The sequence below is a fragment of the Ranitomeya variabilis genome, chromosome 1 (assembly GCF_051348905.1).
Source record: "Ranitomeya variabilis isolate aRanVar5 chromosome 1, aRanVar5.hap1, whole genome shotgun sequence".
NCBI classification, from domain to species: Eukaryota; Metazoa; Chordata; class Amphibia; order Anura; family Dendrobatidae; genus Ranitomeya; species Ranitomeya variabilis.
In genome coordinates, this window is record NC_135232.1 from 259,401,131 (window position 1) to 259,428,779 (window position 27,649).

Genomic DNA, 27,649 nt, shown 5'->3' on the forward strand with positions numbered 1-27,649 from the left:
GAAAGACAGAGTGTCGATAGAGAGCCTGGCAGCGCAGCAGTGCAAGGAGTGGCGCCCATCATGCCGGTGTTGATGCTATATACCCCGGGTGGCCCGTGGCTTCCAATGTATGAAGGTGAACCTAATACCCTTGACGGTTTCAGGGAAAAGATGCTGGCTCATTTTGATATGTTCCCCGTGGGTGAAGCTCAGCGTGTTAGTCTCCTGATGATGCAGTTAAGTGGCCATGCTAAGCGAGAAGTCACGGCATGGGCAACTGATCTAAAAGGTACTGTTGAACGCATATTTGCTGGATTAAAAGCTACATTTGAAACCACTGCCAGCAGCAAAGCTAAAGTACGATTCTTTAATTGCAAACAAAAAGCTAATGAGGGCGTGAGAGATTTTGCCTTAAACCTGCTGGAAGCCCTTAAATCACTTATACTGGCTGAACCCATTTTTAACACAGGAGCCGATAAACTGCTAAAAGATCAATTTATTGAGGGACTCTACACCCCTTCTCACCGGGGGCATGTGAGCATGCTTGTTTTTAAGAACCCTGAATTGACGTTTGCCCAATTAAAGGAGAGTGCTATACGTCTCCAGCTGGCAGAGGCACCTCGGGATCAGGATCTCACACAACCCATGGCAGATGCACTTCAGCAACGGGGAATGCCAGTGACATCAGCTACGTCCAGTGCCAGTGCCAAGTCCCTGAAGCCCATTACTAATGAGGCTCTTCAGCAAAAGCTTGACTCTTTAACTGATGTTGTTGCTTCAATGGCTAAAACCATGCAGGAGATGAGAGAACCCAAGATGGAGTTGGCAAACCGTAGAGAGGATGTTCCATGGATGAGGTCCCGGAGATACCCGACATGGAGAGGACGACCCCGTGACCGCTACCAACCGGCCGTTGCCAGCAGCCAGGCCACTTTGCACAAAATTGTGATTTAATCGGGAATCCCCTGGGAATGCGGGCCGCTTCGCAGGAATGAATTTTCAAGGCCCAACACCCTGGCACGACAGGTACATTGGAGGACGACCCATCATCCCTATTGTGCTGGACGGAATTCCCCTCAACGCTTTGCTGGGTACAGGTTCCCAGATTTCATCTATACCATATATCCTTTATAAGAGGTACTGGGCTGAGGTAGATATTGATAAAGGACCCTCTGATGTTGAACTAGATATATGGGCCAGTAATGGTAAGTTGGTACCGAAACTAGGATTCAGGGAGATGACCATAAAGATTGGTAAAGCAGAATTGAAGAAACAGGGCATAATTGTCGTTGATGTTGACCGACAGAACTGTGAACCAACTGTATTGATAGGAATGAATGTGTTAGAGAACTGCTTTTCCGACGTTATTTCTGTCTTACAACAAATTGCTGAAACTGCCCGATCCTGCCAGCAGGATCCTGCCCGATCCTGCCAACATAAAAGTATTAATGTTAAGGCAACAGATAGAAGTTGCAGGTGGAGAAATCGGCAGTGTGAGGGTGAGTGATCCAACGTCTATTGTAATCCCACCAAAAACAGAAATGCTGGTATTGTGTAGAGCGGCCATTGGTACTAAAGGACGAGACTATCAAGCCTTAATAGAACCAGCGTACACCGACAGCAGGCCCACTATACTCACGGCACGAGGGGTGGTCGAGGTACACCGGGGATGGGTGCCGGTACGACTTCTGAACTGTGGAGAGGAAGAGGTCACTTTGCCAAGGTACGCTACAGTGGCAAAGTTATATACTGTTGACAACAATGCCATCACAACCGTTGAGCCCTTAGAATCGACCTGTCAGGTGGAAAATAACGGCTCAGATGGAGAATCGGAGGATTGGTGCAAACAGCTAGACGTGGGTGTAGATTCAACACCTATCCATCAAAGACAAGGGGTGTATAGATTAGTGACGGAATATGAACAGGTCTTCAGTAAACACCCATTGGACTTCGGACGGATAGAAGGGGTGAAACATACAATCCCCACCGGTGACCATCCCCCGATAAAAGAAAGATATAGACCCATACCGCCCGCTCACTATCAATGCGCGAAGGACATGCTGAGAGAGATGAAACAGGCCGGGGTAATAAGGGATAGTTGTAGCCCTTGGGCGGCCCCTCTGGTGATTGTCAAAAAAAAGGACGGAACCATGAGAATGTGCGTAGACTACCGGCGGATTAATAATATCACCCATAAAGACGCCTATCCCTTGCCTAGGATAGAGTCCTTGACTGCTTTGAAATCTGCTAATTATTTTTCCACCTTAGACTTAACAAGTGGGTATTGGCAAGTCCCTGTGGCTGAGAGAGATAAAGAAAAAACGGCATTCACCACACCAATGGGTCTAAGCGAATTTAATCGCATGCCGTTCGGACTCTGCAACGCATCCGGTACTTTCCAGCGACTGATGGAATGTTGCCTCGGACACAAGAACTTCGAGACCGTCCTCCTGTACCTAGATGATGTGATCGTCTACTCAAAGACTTACGAACAGCACTTAACAGACCTGGCAGAGGTGTTCGAAGCCTTATCCAAGTATGGTATGAAAATCAAACCATCCAAATGTCACCTTCTCAAGCCAAAGGTACAATACTTAGGGCACATCGTGAGTTCGGAGGGAGTAGCACCGGATCCCGAGAAAATAACTGCCATAAGGGATTGGCCAAGACCTACCAACGCAAAAGAAGTGAGGCAATTCTTGGGATTAGTGGGTTACTATCGTAGATTTATAAAAGGATTTACCAAATTGGCAGCGCCCTTGCAAGATGCTTTGATAGGGCAGATGAAGAAACCTTCAAACCGAAACCCTCCTTTTCAGTGGAACAACGAAAGAGAAGACTCCTTTGAACAACTAAAGAAAGCACTAACCGGAGAAGAAGTTCTGGCGTACCCGGATTACCATCAACCTTTCATCCTCTACACCGATGCCAGCAATGTGGGATTGGGAGCGGTGCTGTCACAAAAGCAAGAAGGTCGGGAGAAAGTCATCGCCTTTGCAAGTAGAAAACTCCGGCCTACTGAAAGAAATTCAGAAAATTATAGTTCCTTGAAATTGGAGCTACTGGCAGTAGTTTGGGCTGTGACTGAACGTTTCAAACACTATTTGACTGGTGCAGAATTTATTGTCTATACTGACAACAATCCATTGACCCACCTAGACACGGCTAAATTAGGTGCGTTAGAACAGCGATGGATAGCCCGGTTATCTAATTACAACTTCGTGATCAAGTATCGAGCAGGTCGCAAGAATGGAAATGCCGATGCCCTATCCCGGATGCCACACTTGAGAGATGTAGAAGAAGAAACGGGGGAGCTTGAAGAAATTGAACTACCAGCCTTTCATCAGCCCAAGGCAAAACATCGTCAGTCAAATACCTATCAGAAACAACAAGAAGTGAATTTTAATCCGTTAGCACACCATAGATGGGCTGACACCCAAGATAGCAATCCGGCTGTGAAGCTAGTGAAGGAATTATTGACTGAGCAAAGTGCATATCCCGATGAGGATGCCCCAGAAGAGACGCATCAACTCTGGAAAGAGAGAGGCAAAATGTTCCTGTATCAAGGGAAACTCTGTAGAAGATACACCAATCCGAAAACACATGAATTGGTTTGGCAGATTATCGTGCCTAAACAAGATGTGAAGATGGTCCTCGAGGCTTACCACAATGGTGCTGGTCACTTTGGTTGGAAAAAGCTAGAAGTACTTCTGAGAGAGAGATTTTATTGGGTCGGGGTGAGAAAATCAATCGAACAGTGGTGTAGAAACTGTGGCCCGTGCAACCTCAGAAGGAACGATCAAAAGAGCCAAAGAGCACCACTGCAGCCCATAATCACCAAACAACCACTTGAACTGGTAGCCATGGACCACGTGAAGTTGACACCGAGCCGGTCCGGTTACGTCTATGCCTTGACCATCGTGGACCATTATTCACGCTTCTTGGTAGTAGTACCTGTAAAAGATCTAACTGCAAAAACAGCAGCCAAAGCGTTCCAAACGTACTTTTGTAGACCCCATGGATATCCGGAACAGGTTCTCACTGACCAGGGTACAGCCTTTGAATCAGAGATCTTCAGAGAATTCTGTAATATGTATGGTTGCAAAAAGATCCGGACGACGGCCTATCATCCGCAAACAAACGGCTTATGTGAGAAGATGAACCATATTGTGATAGACCTACTAAAGACTTTACCTGAAACGGAAAGGAATCAATGGCCAGAGAAATTGCCTGACTTGGTGGATCTGTATAATCATGTCCCGGTGAGCTCTACCAACTGCACCCCAGCTTATCTTATGCGTGCAAGACCCGGCCAATTGCCAATCGATCTAGAAATGGGAATTCTGAAACCAGACGCAGAAGTTCAAGACTCCAATTGGGATGTCGTACGGCAAAAGCAGTATCACCAAGTGCAAGAGAGTGTGGAAAGAAGCCTCCAGCAAACCAGAGAAAGACAAGAGCGAACTTTCAACCAGAATGCTCTAGCAACTCCATTAAGACCGGGTGAACAAGTACTCAAGAGGAATCGTCGAACCAATAAACTGGATAATCAATGGGAAGCCGTACCCTACACAGTTTTACCAACAAGAATGGATAATCCTAAAATGTGTCTCATTAGCAAAAACGGAGGTTTAACATCTGTACTAGTGTCAAGAGACAATGTTAAATTATGTCCGGAAACGTTGAAAGAGCCAGAAGTTGTCCAGCCAGAATCAGAAGTGATTCAACCTATACAGGTTCAACCAGTAAAGGAAAAAGAGGAGGAAATGTATCACACCTGTATAGGAGACTTTCCCAAAACCCTACTAACATACCATGGTGCAGTAGTGGTTCCCATGGTGGCCTTTTATCCAACGCCGAACCCAATATTAGAAGTCCCAAGACAGGAAGAGGCTGAACCCCGTACTACAAGAGGTTCCAGGTCAGGAAGAACAGATTCCTGATCAGAGTGATCCCATTCACGGTGGACTTGCCAACCCCATAGTGGTGGAATTATCTATAGCAGAGAGGGCAGATACTATATCCGCAGTAGACAGTAGTACACCACATAAAGAGACACCGCTATTACGTAGATCCCAGCGTAGTACCCAGGGTCAATTACCGGCCAGGTATGCGGATTACCAACTATAAGACTATAGTCATTGTTATCGCTCTGTAACGTTTAAGCCCAGTACCTACAGAGACTTACCTGTATGAACTTCTTGCATATTCTTGAACTTTTATCAGCCCGGAAACACTAAATCAAAGCTCCAGAAAGACTGCTTTGTGAACTTTGCTTCCTAGTACCTTCAAAGATAAAACTGTATAAATGGACGCTATTTGAAGTGACTTTTTACAGAATTCCATTTTTTTTGTTTCTTTGAGTGGTTTTTGTAACTTTTCATTTTTAAGACTCTGTACATATCAATTGTTATTTCAAAATGTTATCGTCCCACAGTCCCGGAGTACTGTTCTTAACTAAGGGGGAATGTGGCGCCCCTAGGGGTATTTGCCACAAAAATAGCTATTGACACCAAATACAAATATTAAAATAGCAAGACTGCACTACCATCTCCGGCCAGAAGGGGGAGCTCCAGAGACTCCCCTTGATCTCTTCTGGTCTGACAAAGGAAGGGCAGTTGGGTTGAGGAGCTGAAAGTGAGAGGTCGTATAACTGAACTCCTAACAGCCCTATGACGGATTATAGGCCCATAATACCCATAGTAGGAAAAGAGGAATAGAGAAAAAGGACATTGTGAGAACCGGGTAGCAATAACCTCTACCCAGAATAGGCGCAGAGACTGATACCGGATCCGTGGCTATATTCATTATATATAATACAGCAACCGGAAGGAAGTGAGGTGATATCCGCTTCACCAGGGTAAGACGCAGCAACAGACACAGAGTTCAGCGGTACTCCCAGAGGGGGTAAGCCGACAAAAAGGACTCGGGTTGTCCGTCAAACCAGAGCACAGAAGAGACAGATTGGGTCGGCAGCCAGTTCACAAGCAGCAGCAGGGCCATATAGAAACTGCGCATAATAAGAGGTGGAAATCCTGACAGGGTCAGAGTAATTCAGAATTCTTATACAGACTCCGGTGACAGTATTGATTGCAATTCCCTTTGTGTTGAAGTAAACTGGTTAAACGTTTCAGCGCCTCAGTCTTTCATTTGGACAATAGCCATCGATCCAGGATCGGGGTCATCACAGCTGAGAGGACCTGCTGCTGATCAAGTAAGTGTCTGTTCCTTCATGATATCCCTTGCACTGTGCATCGCCTGAGGCCACAGCACCGGGTCAAGCCACTAGTGACATCCCCCTCAAGAGACGGACCTCATTGATCTGGTGCTGGGTACCTCGGTCTCCCGGGCATCACAGCCCCGTCACACTTAGCGACGCTAAAGCGATCCCGACAACGATACGACCTGTCAGGGATCGTTGCTGCGTCGCTATGAGGTCGCTGGTGAGATGTCAAACAGTGAGATCTTCCCAACGACGCAGCAGCGATGCGGCGGCCTGTAGCGACCTGTACAATGATGTCGTTGGTCGTTGTGACCCTGTCACATGGCAGCTATTATGACGATTCAGACCTCGATGAGGGACGTCCTGTGTGACGTTGTAGTCAACGAGGTCGTTGGTAAGGTGTCAAACACAGCGATGTGTGCTACCCAGCGGGACCTCAACGATCAAAAAAAGGTCCAGGCCATTCCGACACGACCAGCGATCTCACAGCAGGGGCCTGGTCGCTGCTACGTGTCAAACATAGCGAGATCGCTACTGAGGTCACTGTTGCGTCACAAAACTCAGCAGCGATCTCGCTAGCGACCTCGCTTAGTGTGACGGGGGCTTTGCTGAGAAATCAGAGCTAGAATTGCTATGCAAATGAGATTGTAAGACTATGGTAGATCTAAAGTTTCTGTCACTCAAGCTCTGCTCCCCACCCAGCGTTTCCTCTGCTTGACTGACCTCAGCTATGAGGTTTGGCTTCAGGCATAGGAGCTGTCAGCTAAGGCTACTTTCACACTAGCGTCGTGCACTGCACGTCGCTATGCGTCGTTTTGTAGAAAAAACGCATCCTGCAAAAGTGCTTGCAGGATGCGTTTTTCTCCATAGACTAGCATTAGCGACGCAGTGCGACGCATTGCCACATGTCGCAACAGTCGTGCCACGGTTGCGTCGGACCGTCGTTACCAAAAAACGTTGCATGTAACGTTTTTTGTTGCGTCGTGTCCAGCATTTCCGACCGCGCATGCGCGGCCGGAACTCCACCCCCTCTTCCCCGCACCTCACAATGGGGCAGCGGATGCCTTGAAAAACAGCATCCGCTGGCCCCGTTGTGTGGCGCTTCCACAGTATGCGTCGGTGCGCCGCAGCGTCGCATTGCGACGTGCTGTGCACGACGCTAAAGTGAAAGTAGCCTAAGTAGGAGGAGGTGACATAAGTCGGGGAATAGAGCTGGAGTGTCAGAGGCTTCACACCTACCATAGACTTTTACATATCAATTAAAATCCTGATTTCTCAATAATGGAGGAACGGACTGACCATGTAAAGATTTTGCTGAACTTGTCTTTGAAACAGCTACATGCGTACGAGGAGAGTGAAAATCCTGCTGACAGATTCCCTTTAACTCTGTGTTGTACGGCTGTACTATGTGCATGAGTGCCAGCATTTAACACTCACTGCATGTCTGGATATAAAACGTTTCTAATAATTTTCAACAATGGTTCTGGTAAACATGACCTAATTTAACAGATATCATCATCACAAATAGCACCAGCTCTGTCAGTAGTGCAGTCGAAAGATACGTTTTTGTAAAATGCCCATTTATTGTGGGGATTGTAACATTTTGCTCTTTGGAATGGTATGTTACATAATACCCATTTATATAATGTCTGTTATACTGATGTTCATTGACCGTTATTATTTACACACGCCCCTCTATTGTCAAAAGTGGCACAAGTCTACAGTTTTGTATGACAGATCCTTGCTTCTGTTATGATAATAAACCATGATGTGTATTTGAAAAAAGCCTTATACTGATTTATGAGGTTTTTCTTTCAACGCCTTAATACCTGCCTAGACAAGGGTTAGGTGTAGTTTGACTCCCACCACAAACCTGGTGTAATGAGAATAGAAAACATAAAGCTGGCCTAGAAAAAGTCATATCAAATTTTGTTTTTTGCTTTTTTTTTTTTTTTCCCCCTTAGATGGATATTCCACTATTGATCACAGAGACAAAGAGCGCAAATACAGATCAAATGAAAACATGGGAGATCTGTCAGAGAAGGAGCCCTTAAAGGTAACTTATCAGCTATCCCATTGAATTGCATGGGGTGGAGGTCTAACCTGCGGAGCAGCGGCACAGTCACTTGCTGGTGTATTGCATATCACACTTACCGCTGTAGGATGTGTAATTAATTGACCTCAGCATATTTGCCTTCTTTGAATTGTGTTATTCTGAGAAACGAAGTAGAGACAGCCCACCAGAACAAGGCTGGATTCACACATCCATCATTCTCAGTCCTTCATTTACAGGTAGTGTGATATGAGGCTGAATTTGCATCAGTAGATCTACTGCAAGTCAGTAGATTGTACCGTGAATGACTGATGTGTGAGGCCAGCCTAAACATGAAATACTGTTTCCGACAAAAATGTAAAGGCTTGACCTAATCCTTTTTACAAACTTGCATTGATTTCCTAGGGTTTTTTTTTTTTCATTTTTAAGTTGTACTTTTCTTCTTTTTTTTCATGATATAGCCCTCATTTAAAAAGGATAACCATGTAAGTTTAATGACATCCACTAGGTGTCACTGCCTTAGTATGAACGTGCCGAACATATAAAGAAAATGAGAATAGTTGGCTAAGTATAGCAGTGTACTTAATGAATGTTCAACCTCCACTTTCATATTCCATTCATATTTCATCTAGTGGTCAGAGCTCAGTATTATTTCCAGTGTTCATATGTTGTCTGTACACATTATGCTTTGTCCACTTGCATACTATAGACTGAAATGCGGTAAAATAGCCATAGAAATTAGGAACAAGCCAATTCTGTTTTTTGCTTGCAACAAATTGCATCAAATTTAAAGAAAAGCTATAATAAAAAATGACCTATTGTTTAAATCAGGTTTTTGTGTTGCATATTTTTTGGCAATTTTATGTTTCCATAGTTTGACGATTTATATTAAACAAATTGCAATTGCTCTGGCAACTAGGCCTTTTAAGACTCTGACTTCTTATTTCAGGAAACACATGTAGTTATATCAAAATGTTGAACAGACCCTGTTCACTGATATAAGCAGTATTCCTTTCACTGCTCATATGGAGCCTGATGTAAACTCTTCCTGCATAGACCGGAAGTAACACAAAAGCCTTCTTTAAACTAAAGGTTGTTTTCTGATGATGCCTTCTCTTAAACTTGTATATGGGTACTGGTGTGGGTTAGCTAGTGGCAGGATATAGAAGGGAAGAACTGTAGAGGGGCAAAAGCGTACACAATAGGCAGTACAACACTTGGTGGCTATGTGTGATGGGACAACACTTGTTAAGTGTGAAAATCCTCTTCTACCCCATGGCTGGAGAAGATAGCTTTCAGATGTATATTTACCAGAATGGAGAGAATCAACTTAGGTGGGCTGTGCTGAGAGAAATGAGGAGCCTTGGAGCTTCAGAGATGGTATTTATTAGTACAAACGCCTTTTGGTGCCGGACAAACACCTTTCTCAGGCTCAAAAAACAATTAAATCTCATTTGTTTGTTTTTTTTACCTTATGGAAAGGCGCCGAAATGCATTGAATCTCTAAGGCTCCTCCTTTCTCGCAGCGCAGCCCCCCTAACGTGAATCTCTTAATTTTGGAAAGTGGCATCATATAGGCTCCTGGTTGTTGGTAAAATGCATTTGTGACATATAAAATGTGTAAGAATATTAACTGATCTAAAATTATTTGGCAATATTGAACGAATACAAACGATTTATAGCAGCATGCAACAAATATCCATACACTGGTTAATTGGTGTCAGGTCACCACATCCAGGTGAAAGAAGTGTGTATGACAAGGGTTTCAAAGGGTTTTAGATGCAGTTTTACTTTGGCCCAAAGCCTAGTCTGCACAGTCTATTGTAGTTACCTGCCTTTGTGAAGAAGGTTCAAAGTGCTGTCTTGTAAATGTCACATATAGATGTTGTTTTTTTGTATGGTATATCTTGCTGTGATACGTTACATATTTTAAAATGCTGCTCAAATTTTACATAGGAATATTGCATTGCTCTTTTGCTATTGATTTGTCACTCCTTTCAACCTGTCACATAATTAACTCCTTTCCTTACAAGCCTTGGTTGGCATTGCACCTCTCCTTGCATTAATATCTGTTTTGCTCTCTTCTTTCCTTTACTGCTGCTGCAGAATGACTCAAATAAGAAACACATTACCCGGAGTAACAGGCCTACTGTCAATCTGGTGGATGCACGCGACACTAAACCGCAGCCTGTTGACTCCTGGGTCTAATTTTGCATGCATGGTAGGTCTGTCTAATGTCTTTGTGGGAACTTGGTTTTGTAACTTTTCACCACTCAAGGCATCATTTCTTTACAAATTCACTAAAACCAAAGATGATTTTATTTCTCACCGATGCATGGTCTGTTGGTTTCCGAAAGCTTTGAAATGTGCGCTGTCCTTTCTGTCCGGTTTCCCTTTTTATCTAACCTGCTTAGTTTACTGTCTTTCCTCACCGTAAAAAGTGTGATCAGCATGTACTACAAATGCCAATCTCAACTTCTATTTCTAAATGTCATTAAATTTTCAATTAAATGGAGTTGAGGTGCACTACCAAACACTGCCCTGGGATAAGAGTGGTGCTGCTTCTTCGAAAGAGAAAGAAATCCAATTTTTTATTTTTCACATTTCTGATAGAATCACGTAAGTCTTCAATCTCGATAAAAGCTGCATAAGTACAGTCAAAACAAAAATAAACTATTTTCTTTGATAAGCTTTCATGGTTACTTATGTAGGGATCTTGATAATAACGATCATTTAAAGGGAAGATTGAAATATCCTATGAGAGGTTATCTTCATCTTTCAATCTAGTGGATAGTGATAAATGTTTAGGCTTGAATACCCCTTACATGGAAGTTTACCCAAGGTTATATTTCTGTACACATTATGGAGGCCGTTCTTTTCATCCATACCCCCTACATGGAAGTTTACCCAAGGTTATATTTCTGTACACATTATGGAGGCCGTTCTTTCCATCTCCCAAATGGAAGTAATTTAATTTACCAGACTGCATTCATCATATAGAGTCTGAATTATAGACCACTGCCATAACTTGTATATTTTATTTAATTTTTTATGTTACAATTTCTGCTTGACTTAACCATTCTTTCTCCAATTACTTTGTTTTTTTTCTCTCACAGGGATAATCTTGCGGTGATTCTTTTTGAGAAAACAGTTTTATGTTAATATTTTTTTTTTTCCCAACCAAGAATCACTCCTTTTTATTATACATCGGAGGAATCATTGCCCACCACTGCCATAATGTTTTCACAGAAGGACCATTTTGGTAAGAGACTGAATGAAAACTGCCATCTGCTGTGACTGAGAACCAAACTATGTGATCATCGCCAAAAACCGCTGTTGCTTGATTTTACTTCAGAACTGAATCTTTTTTAGTACATATGTATAGTATATATTCATAAAGTAACATTCCCTTTGAAGCTTCCTGCACCTTGCGCCATTTTGAAGAAGAATCACCTTTTTTGATGGAAAGTTGGGATGGTGCAGCTTGGACTAGAAGATAGAAAGAAGGGAATTGTTTTTATTGGACGCATTTTCTGCACGAAAAAAAAAGCCACAAAACTTTGAGGCAATGACTTAAATTGAGCACTTTTTCCATTTTTGTTTTTTTTGATTTGCTTCCTCAGCTTGAACTGTGAAAAAAAAAAAAGTTTTGTGGTCTGAGGTGCATATAATTTTATTTTCTTGCTATTAAACGATGGGAATATCATAAGGATTGTGGTTTTCACCAAGGTGGAGTAAGTTGCTGCATGGAATGAGAAAGTGGAGGAAAAGAAAAAAGTAAAAGTTAAATAGCGTCTGTACTGTAGACCCTGATGATTTTGTCCTTTTTAGAAAGTATCTGAATGTGATATAAGGCATTACATGCCGGCAGTAGAGCTCCATCCCCAGGTCATTTCTGAGTTCTGACTATGAAATGTGTTCTACACTGGCATCATTCTGTCAAATACTCAACCTTTAGCAAGACTTTTCTTATGACATGCATGTCATTAACTGGAATGCAGTGTGAGCTTATACATATACTTACCGGACATTATTTTATACATGATCCCCAGTGGGTTGTACAATGAAAAGAGAAAATATAATATACATATATATATATATATATATATATATGTATATATATATATATATATATATTTCACACGTGTCACCTGCGGCTACAGTACATTTCTCTCTGGTTGCAGCCTGTGTGCAGAAAATTCTGCTGTATAACTATTTTGCCTTTTTTCTCGTGCTTTCTCTCTTCATTCACTTTTCAACAAGATTTCACAGACCGATCAACCATCTACGAACTCTCTGGAAATCTTTTATCTATTCTTATCTTGCAATCGCCTCAGCTGTTTTAAGATCTTTTACCATGAACGCATTGCTGCAATTCTAATCCTTTGAATTAAAATAAGGAATTACGTTTACTGTTGAATTTTAATGGATTTTCAGTAGGTGCTCAAAAAGAAAATCAGTAACAGAGGGTGAGGTGTTCATTCTTTTCTTGTGTTTGCAGGGATGGGACTGTTTTTTTTTTTTACATTAATGTAATATTTCATGCTGTACTAAACTTAATGTACGTAGATGTTTTCTTGGATGTAAAAAAAAAAAAAAAAAAAAAAATCAAAGCGGTCAAGATCATCTTACTGGTCGCCATCTGTTAATGTGATTTGTATGGGGTCAACCTGCACCCTTGTAATCCTTAAATTAATCAAGAAGTTCTGATGTGAATGCAATCAATTTATCTGGTTTTGATGCAGACAATTCTTGTGTACCATATTGAATTCTGAATAATAGCTTAATCCACTACCTATTACAGGATGGTTGTCTTGTATACAAGGCTGCAGGTCCCCCCAGTCCTTAGATATGGTGTGCTGTCCAGACACACATGTATCCTACTCTAAACTTCAACATTTACAGATCCATACGCAGTCATATGATAGCAGCACTTTTATGTTTTTGTAGCCTCACTTATTCTCTTAGAATATATTACTATACTTTCAAGAGAAAGTTGGAACTATATCAGAGACATACACTTTGAGATTGTAACTATACCTGAATAGAGAATTGAATCTGCGTTTTAACATCTGTATGATAAAGTATTTTCTAAATGACTGTTAATATCTTTAGCATTATTCCTGTGAACAGTGGAATTTGCGTTGCCTTTGCCTTGCAGGTCAGTTTTCATGTGTGGTTGTATGAGAAGCTTACGATTTGGTAGGTTCCCATATGAATAATTTCACCCTATTGATCCAAGCTTTGGGTTATGGGTCCAATAAGATTATGTGCATTTAGCTTGATAAATGTTTTTAAAATCTTTGAACTGCCTGTAATACCCTGGCCAGAGGGGGAATAATACAGATTTGCAGACAGCTTTTTTGAGATCCTATGTGAGGTCTGTGAATTGTCATGAAGAGTCATGTGACCAATTCTACATAACAGATGGGGTCAATTGTAAAAAGGGCAGACCATAACTCATTCAGAGTTGGATTTTAAGTAGACAGCTTTGTAGGAACATGACAGCATACAATCTTGTACCTATATCTAAGTGCCATATGGCGATAGTGGCCTACATCCTTAATGTCTGCTCATAGTACTGTGAGAATACTACTGTATTTCTGTGACTGAGGTGATTTGTCAGAAGTGCCATTCTCAATGTTCTCAGAACAGCCATGCGGAATATGAGCCCAGATCAAGCAGAGCTCGTTACCTCAGCAGAAATATGTGTGCACTGAAAGAGACTTTTGGAAATAAAATACTTTTTAGATACTGGACAAAGTAATCGTAAGATAAGGCCTTTAAGGATATCGGCAATGCTTTTGTCTTTCAATTGTGGTTATAAACTGGAGACAGAACCATTCATCTTCTGTTCTTGGTTTCCAGTGTCTAAGCTAGACTTTTAGTAATCCTGATCGCCAAGATTTACACAGGTCCACATACTCTGCAACAGAGAATAAAGGTCTGACCATAGTAATGTCTTTGCTGCATGTTGCAAAGATTCAAAGGGTGGTCCTAGAGATTTTTTTTAAAAGCGGCAAGATAGCAGGGGATGCATTAAGATGGCAAAATAAATCCTACACACTCGAGGAAGCCTTTGCCAATTCGGTGATCTTACCACTCTCTTGGCTGTCCTGCATTGGATGTTTCTAATACCCTCAGGTAATCTTTATAGCTAATCGCTGTCCTCAGTGATCAAAAGCCAACCATGCTGCCAACACCCATGCCACCAGTGGTTGGACAACCCCTTCAAGATTTCATACAGCTATAATGTTCATACAATTTGATAAACTGCATGAATGGCCCTACAGGGATTGTACACACCTCATTTCCTAGCTCTATAGGTACCTAATTTATAATTTAAGAAAAATGTTTTGGTATACCACACAATAATTGATATTCACAGGGTTAATGGTCTTTTTCCTCCTGAACTATAGATCTTGTTTGCTTTAAATCATAATTGTATAATTGTTGTAATAAACCTTATGAATATCTGCTGCCACTTGAAAATCAAACCTAATTTCAACTGACCTGAATATTTAAAAAGTTAGTCAATCAGTGAAAAGTAGTGGCCAGTCCCTAAGTGGGAGTTTGACACCTGGCATTTCCACCTACTCTATCAGCTGTTACCGTCGTTGGCCGAAACTTCTTGGATGCGCCGGAACACAAAAGCTCAGTCAAAGCTATAGTGGCTGGGTATTATATATCCACTCACTATTTTCCTCAATAAGGAATAGAGCTGCACTACCCAGGTGCGGCTATCTAACTAGAACATAAAAACTTCTGCAGAATATCTTGAAAAGTCTGTATATCTAACTGAAGATGCAAAATTCTCCATACTTATATCATGCTCCACTATTCCACTGCAATATATCGGTGAAGAATAAGCCAGAGATGGTATAACTTTTGTTTCGAACATCTAGCAAGATGCACCAAATTTATAATTTAATTTTATGCTGTTTAAATTGAGCCAGATAATTACTGTCCAGAAATTAAGAAATATATTTCTGACGTGTGAAGTAAGTTTGATGATCTACTGGGTTTCCAATTTATTTGTGTATATATTTCATCCCACCAGTGATGCAAAACGTGATTTGAAGTTAAGAATATCGTTGAATACTTGGTGCAGAGCCTTTGTTTGAAACATTTTGTGGCATGCAGATAGAGGAACTCTTTTCAGTGAGCTACAAATTTAGTTACGTATGTATAAGGCAACTATAAAATGTAGTGATATCTCAGCCTCCAAACACTGCATAGTGACCTTTTCAAAAGTAAAATATCCTGTATGCTGGAAACATGGCTTTAGAAAGTGTGTAGTAGTTTATATTCCACTACATGGAGTAATAACAATGTCATTGCTTGAAGGCCCAACATCTCTTATATTGTAAAGCACACTCACACACACACACACACACACACTATAAAAACAATTTAATAATCCTCTTGAAATTTGAGGCTGAAGCCTTTGCTTTTTTGGTTCCATCACTGTGTTTGGTGAAACACGTACATAAAATATTCCAGCTAAATGCCGACTCCACGCTTGAATATTTTGGTCAGTATTTTTAGTATTTTGCAACAGTGTTTGTAAGACAAGATCAGAAGCCGTTCCAAAATATGAAAAGGGTGCACAAATTTAAATTTTTGGCTTTCTCTAGGTTTACTCCAAGATTTGACTTGCAAATACTAATGTAAAATAGTAACCTAATGGTGGCCATAAAGGGGATGTGTAGTGCCTCACATTTCTGCCTTCGTCATTGAGAAATGCTGATGCGGGACAGTTGCTGGTGGTGTGACGATTGCCCTTTATTTACTTTTTATTTTTTGTGGATTTTTTTTTTTATAAATAAAAGCAGTGTGATCGGTTCATACCATATTAGTTTTATTTCTCCAACATATCTGTATATGTGAACAATGTATAATGGAAAAAAGTTTGGGTGGCTGCGACATACCATACATTGCCACTATATCATGTTAGTGTTTATCGCTAACCACGTGTCTGCTGGTTATGAAAGCTGCTCTGGTTATAAAATAAATCTTTCTCTATGATGATGATGCCCAGAGTCTGTAGGTGACCCATGCAGTAGTGTCTTGCCATATTGCAAATATTCTTAAAGTTATCCCTACATTGAGGTTAGCGTTGTAATAATTAATGATTGGAGAAGAGCATGTTAAACAAGACAAGTAAGAAAATTTTCTAAACAACCCTGAGAATATATTAGGCATGGTGATCATTGTATTAAATGGGTCAGAGATTTCCTTGGGGACCAAACCTGTGCACATTAAGAAAATATTCCTTTATTTATGTTTTACAATAGCCTTTACTTTTTTTTTCTTGCAGTGAAATGTTGCAAGAAATCCCAGACTTTGCTCACTGTTCCCAAACTTTGGCAGCTAAAGTTTATTCAATGAAACTCCTGAAAAAAGTGTATTGGTAACTAAAGTCAAACATGTTTGTAACTATCATGTGCCTTAAATAAATCTTTCATGATAGATATGAGCAAAGTGGAAAAAATCTGCAGAAGGTTTTTAATCCTCCCCTCTCATTCTTTGCAACATTGTATTGTGTTAAGCCAGTGGGTTGACATGTATTTAGACTGTAATATAATATTTCTGAAGAGGAAAACATTGGTTTTAAAGTGCTTGTTAGGTGAAAAGCTTTGATTTTTTTTTAAAAAAATTCTCCCCAAAGTGATATATAATCAGAATGAAAGAACGAATTGAGATATCATTGTCTATTCTATGCTGATGTTTTACTAATCTGGATAGATTTGATGCCTGTTAAGTACCAGGTGTGAATAGATGACAAGCTTGACCTGTTTTCAATAAACCATGCCTGGACCAAACATTCCATGTGATCTTGTTCTATGTTCTTTGGACTGCACCAAATAGGAGGCTTCTGTGAACTCCCATTCTCAATAGAACAGACTATATGAAGGCATAACACTACCTCTAGAAATGATGACTTTTTTCTCCTTACCTTGTAGTTCTCATGTCTAATAACACTGTTTTATTAAGCCATGTTCATCTGGTAATAAATGTTATATATGGTCAAGTCCTATGAGTTAAGGTTCAATTTACGCTACATTTTTCTATACATGGAAATATATGTTTGGAACCCAAAATCTGGTGTATTGATGTATATTGTTCTTTTTACTTCTATAGTGCAGACATATTGGACTCCTATTTCCTTTTTTTGTCTGTAAAGACAGTTCAGCAGGATTTGAGTGCTTGATTACTACTTCAATGAAGGAAAGTAATTCACAAGATACTACTTTTTTTTTTCAGCAGTTTCCAAAAATTGTGGTAAAATAGCTAAATTTTTTCCATGCTTTTGCAAAAATATGGCAGAAAATGCATTGTAAGAGCTCTAGCAGTACAATAGAGCTGTCTGCGTACTGTGTCCAAGCCTACAAAGCAAAGATGACTTGAGCAATACAAAACAGTGTCTGGCTAAACTGACAACCAAAAACTGGAATATTTCAATATAGATTTGTATATGAACAGTGACATAAAAGATAACACTGCTGTATTCAAACCTGGCTTCAATATATTGCATCACTTTTTTGCTTACACCTTTTGTTTTGGTTTTATCATATGTCCATAGAAAATGTTGTGCACACCTCAATAAATACATATTAGATACAATTACCCATGTATAAGTGAACTGGGAAAACGAGGCTAAAGGCAATAGATATAAAATTATTTTTAATGAAAATATATTAAAAAAATACATATACAACAGGAAATATTCATATAAAACAATATGTGCTGAGAACAAAACTATAGGCTGGACAGAAAATCATGCAAAATGTCTAAAGATGTATCATAACATCTAAAGCTGAGGAATGTACCAAAACGAGAATGTAACATAAATATAGAATAATAGCAATATACAGAAAAGGGAAACGTGAAAACTAATTTCCTACGTCCCTATATGACACATACCGCTTCAAGAAAAAATGCTATAACTCCCTCCATATACCACTAATCAGCTATGCAAATGATAGCATGGCAAAGCAACTAGTAAATGCCTCTGAGAGCTGCAATCCTGTCAAGCTAATGCAAAATAACAGGTATACGCACAGCCAGCAAAACATGGAAACATGGAAAATAATTTCCTATGTACACTGAAACATTTTCAAAATAAATATACAAGTCTCATGAAGCAAGCTTGCTAAAGCGGATGTGGTTAGAGGGGCACAAGTAAAAAAACCCAAGGTACCAATAATAACCCAAGCATTTGATGCAAATATGCACGGTGCAGTGCTAAAGTGAACCGTGCATGAGAATCTGTAAACTCACATGGATAAGTGTCCTATGCCAATAATGTTCCACAGCGACCCCGACAGCGCCGTTTCGCCTGACCGGCTTCCTCAAATAGGGGGCGTAGGTGTCTAAAGCTCACTATTTTCTCCTTATATATCTGCCAACACAGCTGTAACGCGCGTCTGTGTGAGTAACATGAAGCGGCGCATGCGTTGATCTCTGGACGTCACCATGGAAAAAGTGACTTCCGGAACCCCGCGCTTGGAACGCGAGCGTGGAACGCTTCGCCTTCCTGTTTGCACGGAGCTAGAAGCCACCGGGACGTCACTGACCGGCGCATGCGCAAACCGCACACAGAAGCCGAACGCCGTATATCAGCATCATGTTACTCACACAGACGCGCGTTACAGCTGTGTTGGCAGATATATAAGGAGAAAATAGTGAGCTTTAGACACCTACGCCCCCTATTTGAGGAAGCCGGTCAGGCGAAACGGCGCTGTCGGGGTCGCTGTGGAACATTATTGGCATAGGACACTTATCCATGTGAGTTTACAGATTCTCATGCACGGTTCACTTTAGCACTGCACCGTGCATATTTGCATCAAATGCTTGGGTTATTATTGGTACCTTGGGTTTTTTTACTTGTGCCCCTCTAACCACATCCGCTTTAGCAAGCTTGCTTCATGAGACTTGTATATTTATTTTGAAAATGTTTCAGTGTACATAGGAAATTATTTTCCATGTTTCCATGTTTTGCTGGCTGTGCGTATACCTGTTATTTTGCATTAGCTTGACAGGATTGCAGCTCTCAGAGGCATTTACTAGTTGCTTTGCCATGCTATCATTTGCATAGCTGATTAGTGGTATATGGAGGGAGTTATAGCATTTTTTCTTGAAGCGGTATGTGTCATATAGGGACGTAGGAAATTAGTTTTCACGTTTCCCTTTTCTGTATATTGCTATTATTCTATATTTATGTTACATTCTCGTTTTGGTACATTCCTCAGCTTTAGATGTTATGATACATCTTTAGACATTTTGCATGATTTTCTGTCCAGCCTATAGTTTTGTTCTCAGCACATATTGTTTTATATGAATATTTCCTGTTGTATATGTATTTTTTTAATATATTTTCATTAAAAATAATTTTATATCTATTGCCTTTAGCCTCGTTTTCCCAGTTCACTTATACATGGGTAATTGTATCTAACACCTTTTGTTTTGGCCTGATTAAACACTGACCTAAAATAATGATATATGTTTATCTTTGTTTTATAGCCACTCCTATTTGTGGCTTGCAAATACCGATCAGATATGAATTTTTCAATTATAGTGTTTCTCATTGTAGTTTCTGCTTTTGTCCATATTCATTCAAGCGTATTACACTTCATGCCTGCTTTGGTGGTGGGAAGCAAAGTTACAGCGTCATAGATACATATGAGACTGTAAGTAAAGGTTCGGAGCCCCGTGATCAAGCTATGTGTTGCTGTTTGTACAGTATACAGACCTTGTAATCCATTGAACTCAGCCTTTGGCTTTCAAAGTTTACGAAAAATACTGACCAAAAACTTCCCTGTGAATAGGGTTAAGGGCTTGGCAACCTAGAGGGATGTTGTGTTCTGTAGAATAAACTTTATTCTTCTACTGGTTGAACTAACCCCTGGATGTAGCACAACCGTTGATGGATGTTACCAACTCCAGCCTTAGCTTGTTGACCGATCCTACTAAAATGGATGTTCATCTATTTAACATTTTTAGGCAGTTTATTGTTGAGCAGACCCTATACCAGCCAAATTGCTACCTTTTGCAGTCAGCGAATTTTTGACATTAAGTGCTCAACATACTATTTGAATGATGCTCCACTGAATATCTATACACTAGGGCAGTCTGAGCACAGAGCTTGTGCTAATTTGTAGTATTTGATATATATAGTGCAAACTTACTGTTGAATTGCTGAAATTCGAACTACTTTCTTTCAAAAACAAGAGTAAATCTTTTAAAAGCAAGCAAATCTGATAAATGAGTAGAGGAGATTGAACAGACTGATGACTTAATACCTAGAGCTGTAGTAGGTTCAACCAGAGGTGAAAGGTTTAAATAAATGAGTTTACAATCTGTGAAAATAGTGGTGACTAGGGATGAGCGAGCATTAAAATGCTTGGATGCTTGTTACTCAAAATGAGCAATTCCTAATACTCGGATGTTTGTTTTGAGTACCGAGTTTAATGGGAATCAATGGGAAATCTGAGTTTTTCCAGCAGACCCTACAAGGAGGTCTGGGTGGCAGTAAAAATGTTGAAATGGATGGGAAAAGTGCTGAATGGAAGGAGAACAGCATGGGGGAAAGCTTTAGAAGCATCTCTGACTCCCAGATCCCTGCTGAGAACAATGATGTCACATTTTTACTCCACTTTAAGGAATGACAAAACATTCAAATGAACTAGGAATTAGAGTTTACAGGAAATAAATATTTAACATTGTTTCCTGAATAATGACTTTAAAAGGGATTCTTTTAAAAAATTTAAGTTAACCAAAATTGAGATTATTAAAAATTGTAAATTTCAGTGTAATTTATGAAGGAAGCAAGAAGTGCCAAAAACTTGATGAAAAGGGACTCCTGTATTAAACACTAAGTGCAAAGCCTGCCAAAAATTACAAGCAGGGTAATCCATACACCCTTGAAGGCACCAACTGTAGTGCGTCATTAAAATATTAAGAAAGTAGTGTTATGATAATCCTACACTCATAAAGGCTCTACTACGCAGAATGCAAAGCCAGAAAAAAAAATTATAAGGAGTGTCATCCTTACACCCTTGAAGGTACCAACTGAAGTGCATCATAAAAATTAAATTGTAGTTGTGGCACTTCTACACTCAAAAGCTTTGCACACAGTGCAAAGCCAGGAACAAATTATTAGGAGGGTAATAATCATGCATAGACCCTTGAAGACAACAACATTCAAATATTGAAGATTAAAAACACTATGTGCTGCTGTCATCTGGTGGTGTGGAAAAGTCAGGGCTAATCCAGGCTTTGTTCATTTTTATCAGTGCGCTTGTCAGAATTTTCTGTTGACAGCCGAAAGGACCTGACTCCCCTTGTGGCACTAAAAACGCGCTCAGACAACACTAGCAGAAGGGCAGCACACCTGCAAGACAGAGGGACAGCTCATGCCAGGTGTCCAGCTTTGAGAACCAATTATTGAAGGTCACAGAGGCATTGGGGAGTACGTTGGTTTTGTCTGCCAGGTATTGCTTGACCATCTTTAAAAACTTTTCCCTTCTTGTCAAAAATATCCAGAAATGAAGGAATAGACGCTGGCAGGGTGTGATGAAATTGGCCCAGGTCTTTCATAGTGTACTTGGTGTGTATCTCCCTTGTCTCAGCTTGCCCCCTGCGTTAGCGTTGTCTGATGGAAATTTTTTTTTAAATATTTTCCACACTGACCTTATATAGCACCATTTTAGTAGACCTCTCTGCCACTGGTAGGAGAGATGAAGAGTTCTCCTTGTAGAACAACCAGTACTTTTTTTTTTAACCTCTTTACATCGTCGAGCGTAATAGTACACCAATGTCTGACACCCTCCCTTTGATGTGGGCTCCGGTGGTGAGCCCACATCTTTCCCAGCACATGTCAGCTGTTTTGAACAGCTGACATATGCCCGGAGCAGCCGCAGGTGGAATTGCAATCCACCTGCGGATATTAAACTGTTAAATGCCGCTGTTAAACGCTGACAGCGGCATTTAACATGCGCTTCTGGCAATTGTGCCGGAAATCCGCCCATCGGTGACCCCCCTGTCATGTGATCTCGGGTCACCGATAGGATGGCATGACAACCAGAGGTGTCCTGGAGACCTCTATGGTTGTCACTGACAGCTTGCTGTGAGCGCTGCCCAGTGGTCGGGGCTCATAGCAAGTAATTCAGCTACATACAGGCGAACTGATCATTGCCTGTATGCAGCAGAGCCGATCAGGTTATGGCAGCTTCTAGTCTTCCATGGAGACTATTAAAGCGTATCAAGTTTAGAAGAAAAAAAAACGTTTTTAAAAATATTAAAAAAAAAAAGTTCAAATCACCTCCCCCATTCAAAATGAAACCATAATATTAAACATACAAATATTTGGTATCTCCACATTCAGAATTGCCCAATCTATCAATTAAAAAAAAAAAGGATTAACCTGATCGGTGAACGGCGTAGTGAGAAAAAAGTCAAAATGCCACAATTATGTTTTTTGGTCACCGCAACATTGCATTAAAATGCAATAACGGGCGATCAAAAAGTCGTATCAGCACCAAAATGGTATAATTAAAAACATCAGCCCAGTGCACAAAAAATAAGCCCTCACCAAACCCGAGATCACTAAAAATGGAGACATTTATGGGTATCAGAAAATGTTGTAATTTTTTTTTTTTTTACCAAAGTTTGGAATTTTTTTTTCACCACTTAGATAAAAAATAACCTAGACATGTTTGGTGTCTATGAACTCGTAATGACCTAGAGAATCATGAAATGCGGGATTGCACTTTTTTTTTTGCAATTTCACCACACTTGGAATTTTTTTCTCGTTTTCTAGTACACAACATGGTAAAGCCAATGGTGTTGTGCAACAGTACAACTCGTCCCGAAAAAAGAAAACCTCACATGACCATTTTAACCAAATAATTAAAAAAACTATGGCTCTGGGAAGAAGGGGAGCAAAAAATGAAAATGCAAAATCAAAAATTCCTCTGGTCGTTAAAGGGTAACTAAGATGAATGTAACACGAGGGTCACGGGAAAGGCAACGGTACATAAAGTTGGCCGTATGTGTCAAGCTCCCTACAGCCAACAATTCACTGTCTCCACCATGATGTCTACTCTCAATCTCTTCCTCCTCCATCTCTTCCTCATTTCCCTCCTCAGCCCATCCACGTCGGAGAGACTGGTCCAAACTTATGTGGGTGCTAGCCTTTGTTTCTCCTCAACCTCCACCTCCTCATTGTTTCCTGATCTCCGCTGAACAGATGAGATGAGGCTGAGTTGGGTAGTATCTCCCGGTCTCATGTCTTCCTCCATCTCCACCTGGTACGCATGCAAAGCTTCAGCTTTAATTGTGAGCAACGACTGTTTAAGTAGGCACAGAAGCAGGATCATTGTGATCATTATGGTGCAATCTTTGTGGAGTCCTCAAAGTCTTGTAGAGCTGCACAAATGTTAGACATCCATGCCAACTCTTCAGTTATGGGTGGAGGCTGCCCAGAATACTGACGGTCGTGTTGGAGCTGGTATTTGACAACTGGCCTCTGCTGCTCACAGTCTTGCAAGCATGTGCAGTGTGGATTTCCAGCACATGGTGATGTTGCACAACAGTCGCTAAGCTGGCACTTGCATGCACTGCTGCAGCACTGCCAGAGCCATGGCAGCTGTAGCCGACTTTAGGAAATGTGCGCTAATGCTACATACCTTGACCAAAAGCTCTGGCAAATCATGAGGGGATTTCAGAAACTGCTTAACCACCAAGTTTAACACATTGGCCAAGCATGGTACATGTGAGTTTGCGAAGCTTCGCCCCCGCCACCAGGTTTCGGCTATTATCACACACAGCTATGCCTCACTGGTGATTCAGCGGTGAGAGCCACAGATCTCTCTGGTCTGTTTTTTCATTTCAATAACTGACCAAGTATGCGGTTTGCCTCTTAGACAAATCAGTTTCAGCAGAGCCTGTTGCTGCTTCATTGAGGCAGTGCTGCAGAGCTTCCAGCTGATGTGGACTATGAGATACCAAATCTGAGATGGAGGTGCTGGAGAAGGGGGCAGGAACTGGTGTAGGAAGCACAGGAAACCATGATAGAAGTAGGGCCAGCAATCTTCGGTGTCTGTTGCACATGTGCCATACCAGGGTGGGACTCAGCCCCAGCCTCCACTATGTTCACCCAGTGTGCCATCAGGGAAATGTAACGTCCCTGGCCACAAGCACTTGTCCACACTTCTTTTGTGAAATTTACAATCCCAGTAACTGTTAAGTACACATGTGGTGTTCTTTAACACATGCTAGTACAAGGCGTGTACTCCATACCTGAGAAATGGTGGCTGGGGACCGAGTACCAAGAAACTGCTGCCGCCATGAGTTGCTAGAAATCCTCGGTGCCTACAAGCCTAAACTGCAACTGTTCCAAGCAGTCTGGAAATGTGCCCCTTTAGCATTTAGGCCTGTGGGTGGCTGGAAACTTTTATTTTTTTATTCCAAGGCCTGGGGTAGGGACAGCTGAATGCTCTGCTGGGACAAGTTTTTGGAAGTGCCTGATTATGGTGCATCAGAATGTGCAAGGACATGTGCAGGGCGGAAGGCATCTGCGTCAGTGTCATGGACAGGGGATTGGGAAGCATCTAGCACAGGGGAAGAGGCAGTGGTGTCACCCGCTGGCACAAATTTTTAAACCAGGCTGGTGGTGGTTGGGCTCTTAGTGGTCAGGCCCCTGCTGCTCTTGGCATGGCACAGGTTGCAAGTTAACTTTTTTTTTTTTTTGTCTATGAACTCTTTAAAAATGTTCCAGTATGGGGAACATCTAATTCTTTCATGGAAAAATTCATGTGTTGTTGCTCTGCAGAATAGTTGCCCACCTTCTCCTTCTGGTCAGCTTAATGCCTTTTCATGCCTGTCTCGATACTCCCGATCCCTCCCCCTCAGCACTACTGGCCTCGCTCTGCATGCCAACTTCCCAGGTTGGGTCAGTGACTTCATTATCCACCATTTTGTTTTCCACTGCCGCACCCTGGTCCTCCTGACATGGTGACTTAACAACCTGACTTATTGGCAACTGTCTTATCATACTATTCCCCACCATCTTCTTAACACCGAGACTGTTCTCTTAAGTTTTGTGCATCACTAAACAGCATCTCCTCCTGTCCCTCTTGGAACATGCAGGGTGAGAGGTCACAGTCAAGAAATGATGTTAAGAGCTTTTTGGAGTGTCCTAGTGTGGGATCACTGGTCTCCTGGGACTCAACATGATGGGAGGAAGGGGGATCAAGGTGAAGATTAAGTGATCCAGACCGTTGACTGGTGAGACTGGAGCGTGTGGAAGACTGGGTGGTGCTGGCAAGCATTCCAGATGCATTATCTGTTACCTAACTGTCCACTTGTTCGCACTGATATGGCTTCAGAGGTGGTGTACCGTGCCTCCTTGCAAATTGGGACAGGAAGCTATGTAGAATCCTAGACTGTTAGAGTTGGAAGGGATCTCCAGGGTCATGTCCAACCCCCTGCTCAAAGCAAGATTCACTAAACCATCGCAGACAGGAATTTCCATATGAAAATAAGGATGATCCCTCTACACACTGACATCCCTTCAGATATTTGTAGACTGCTATTAAGTCTCTTAGCCTTCTTTTTTTTTGCAAGCTAAACATTCCCAGATCCTTTAACAGTTCCTTGTAGGACATACTTTGCAGTCAGCTCACCATCCTGGTAGCTCTTCTCTGAACTTGCTCCAGTTTTTCAATGTCTTTTTTTTTTAAATGTGCCCAGAACAGGACAAAGGATTCCAGATGCGGCCTGACCAAGGAGGGGTAGAGGGGGGATAATTACTTCACGTGATGTAGACTCTATGCTTCTCTTAATACATCCTAGAACTGTTTGCCTTTTTTGCTGCTGCATCACACTAACTCATGTTCAGTCTGTGATCTGTTAGTATATCCACGTCTTTCACACAGGCTGTTACTTAGTCCTATTCCTCCTATTCTATAGATGTAATTTTTGTTTTTCTTGCCCAGATGTACAATCTTGCATTTCTCTCTTCTTTGTTATATACCATTCTATTAGTCACTGCCTATTGTTCAATCTTATCTGGATCCTTCTCATTCTTTCTCTGTCATCTCTAGTGTTAGCTCACCCTCTAAAGGCTGAGTCACACATAACGATATTGTTAACGATATCGTTGCAACGTCACGCTTTTGGTGACGTAAGCAACGATCCCACTAACGATCTCGTTATGTGTGACAGCGACCAACGATCAGGCCCCTGCTGGGAGATCGTTGGTCGATGGGAATGATCAGGACCTTTTTTTGGTCGCTGATCACCCGCTGTCATCGCTGGATCGGCGTGTGTGACGCCGATCCAGCGATGTGTTCACTTAGTAACCCGATGTTTACCCTGGTTACAAGTGCAGGGCCACGCTTATTAACCCGATATTTACCCTGGTTACCATTGTAAAAGTTAAAAAAAAACAAAAAAAAAAAACACTACATACTCACATTCTGATGTCTGTCACGTCCCCCTGGCGTCCACAGGGTTGACTGTGTCAGCACCGGCCATAAAGCAGAGCACAGCAGTGACGTCACCGCTGTGCTCTGCTTTACGGCCGGCGCTGACACATTCAGTGCAGGGAAGCTCTCGGCAGCAGCGCGTGCATTACCAGCGCTCCTGCCGAAAGCAGTTTTAACCCTGTGGACGCCGGGGGACGTGACAGACATCAGAATGTGAGTATGTACTGTTTTTTTTAAAACTCTTACAATGGTAACCAGTGTAAATATCGGGTTACTAAGCGCGGCCCTGCACTTAGTAACCCGATGTTTACCCTGGTTACCCGGGTGCTGCAGGGGGACTTCGGCATCGTTGAAGACAGTTTCAACAATGCCGAAGTCGTTCCCCTGATCGTTGGTCGCTGGAGAGAGCTGTCTGTGTGACAGCTGCCCAGCGACCACACAACGACTTGGCAACGATCACGGCCAGGTCGTATCGCTGGTTGTGATCGTTGGTAAGTCGTTTAGTGTAACGGTACCTTTAGCTTTGCATTGTCTGCAAATTTGATTAGCTTGCATTCAGTTCCCTTTTCTAGATCATTTATAAAAATGTTGAACACTGGGGCCAGGACAAAGCCTTGTGGTACTCCACTTGAAACACACTTCCAGTTGGATGTGCAACCATTTATTACCACTCTTTGAGTACGATCACTGAGCCAGTTGTTAATCCCATAGTTGGTCACTTTTTTTCAATAAGGGTAGTTTGAGATACTTTATCAAATGCTTTACTGAAGTCGAGATATACAGTGGGTACGGAAAGTATTCAGAGCCTGTTAAATTTTTCAGTCTGTTTCATTGCAGCAATTTGGTAAATTAAAAAAAAAAAACTTTTTTCACATTAATGTACACTCTGCATCTCATCTT

General features: G+C 41.5%; 1 protein-coding gene and 1 long non-coding RNA gene across 4 annotated transcripts in view; one reads left to right on the forward strand and one right to left on the reverse strand.

Annotated features, from left to right (window-relative positions):
* Positions 1 to 13,355, forward strand: part of ARVCF (ARVCF delta catenin family member) — a 1,196,801-nt gene extending 1,183,446 nt beyond the window's left edge. For 2 of the 3 annotated variants that reach the window (XM_077293391.1, XM_077293392.1), the window contains 4 exons: positions 8,167 to 8,258; positions 8,717 to 8,740; positions 10,362 to 10,476; positions 11,372 to 13,355. In XM_077293391.1, coding sequence (XP_077149506.1) covers positions 8,167 to 8,258; positions 8,717 to 8,740; positions 10,362 to 10,463 — 218 coding nt within the window. In that variant the 3' untranslated portion in view covers positions 10,464 to 10,476; positions 11,372 to 13,355. The remainder of the gene's footprint in view (positions 1 to 8,166; positions 8,259 to 8,716; positions 8,741 to 10,361; positions 10,477 to 11,371) is intronic. The other variant, XM_077293393.1, reaches the window with a different exon arrangement.
* On the reverse strand, positions 11,850 to 23,192 carry LOC143813572 (uncharacterized). Its single transcript, XR_013223612.1, has 2 exons — positions 19,717 to 23,192; positions 11,850 to 17,810 (listed from the first exon to the last, which is right to left on the reverse strand). It is a non-coding gene; the product is annotated as an uncharacterized LOC143813572 (long non-coding RNA).
* Between the last annotated feature and the right edge of the window lie 4,457 nt (positions 23,193 to 27,649).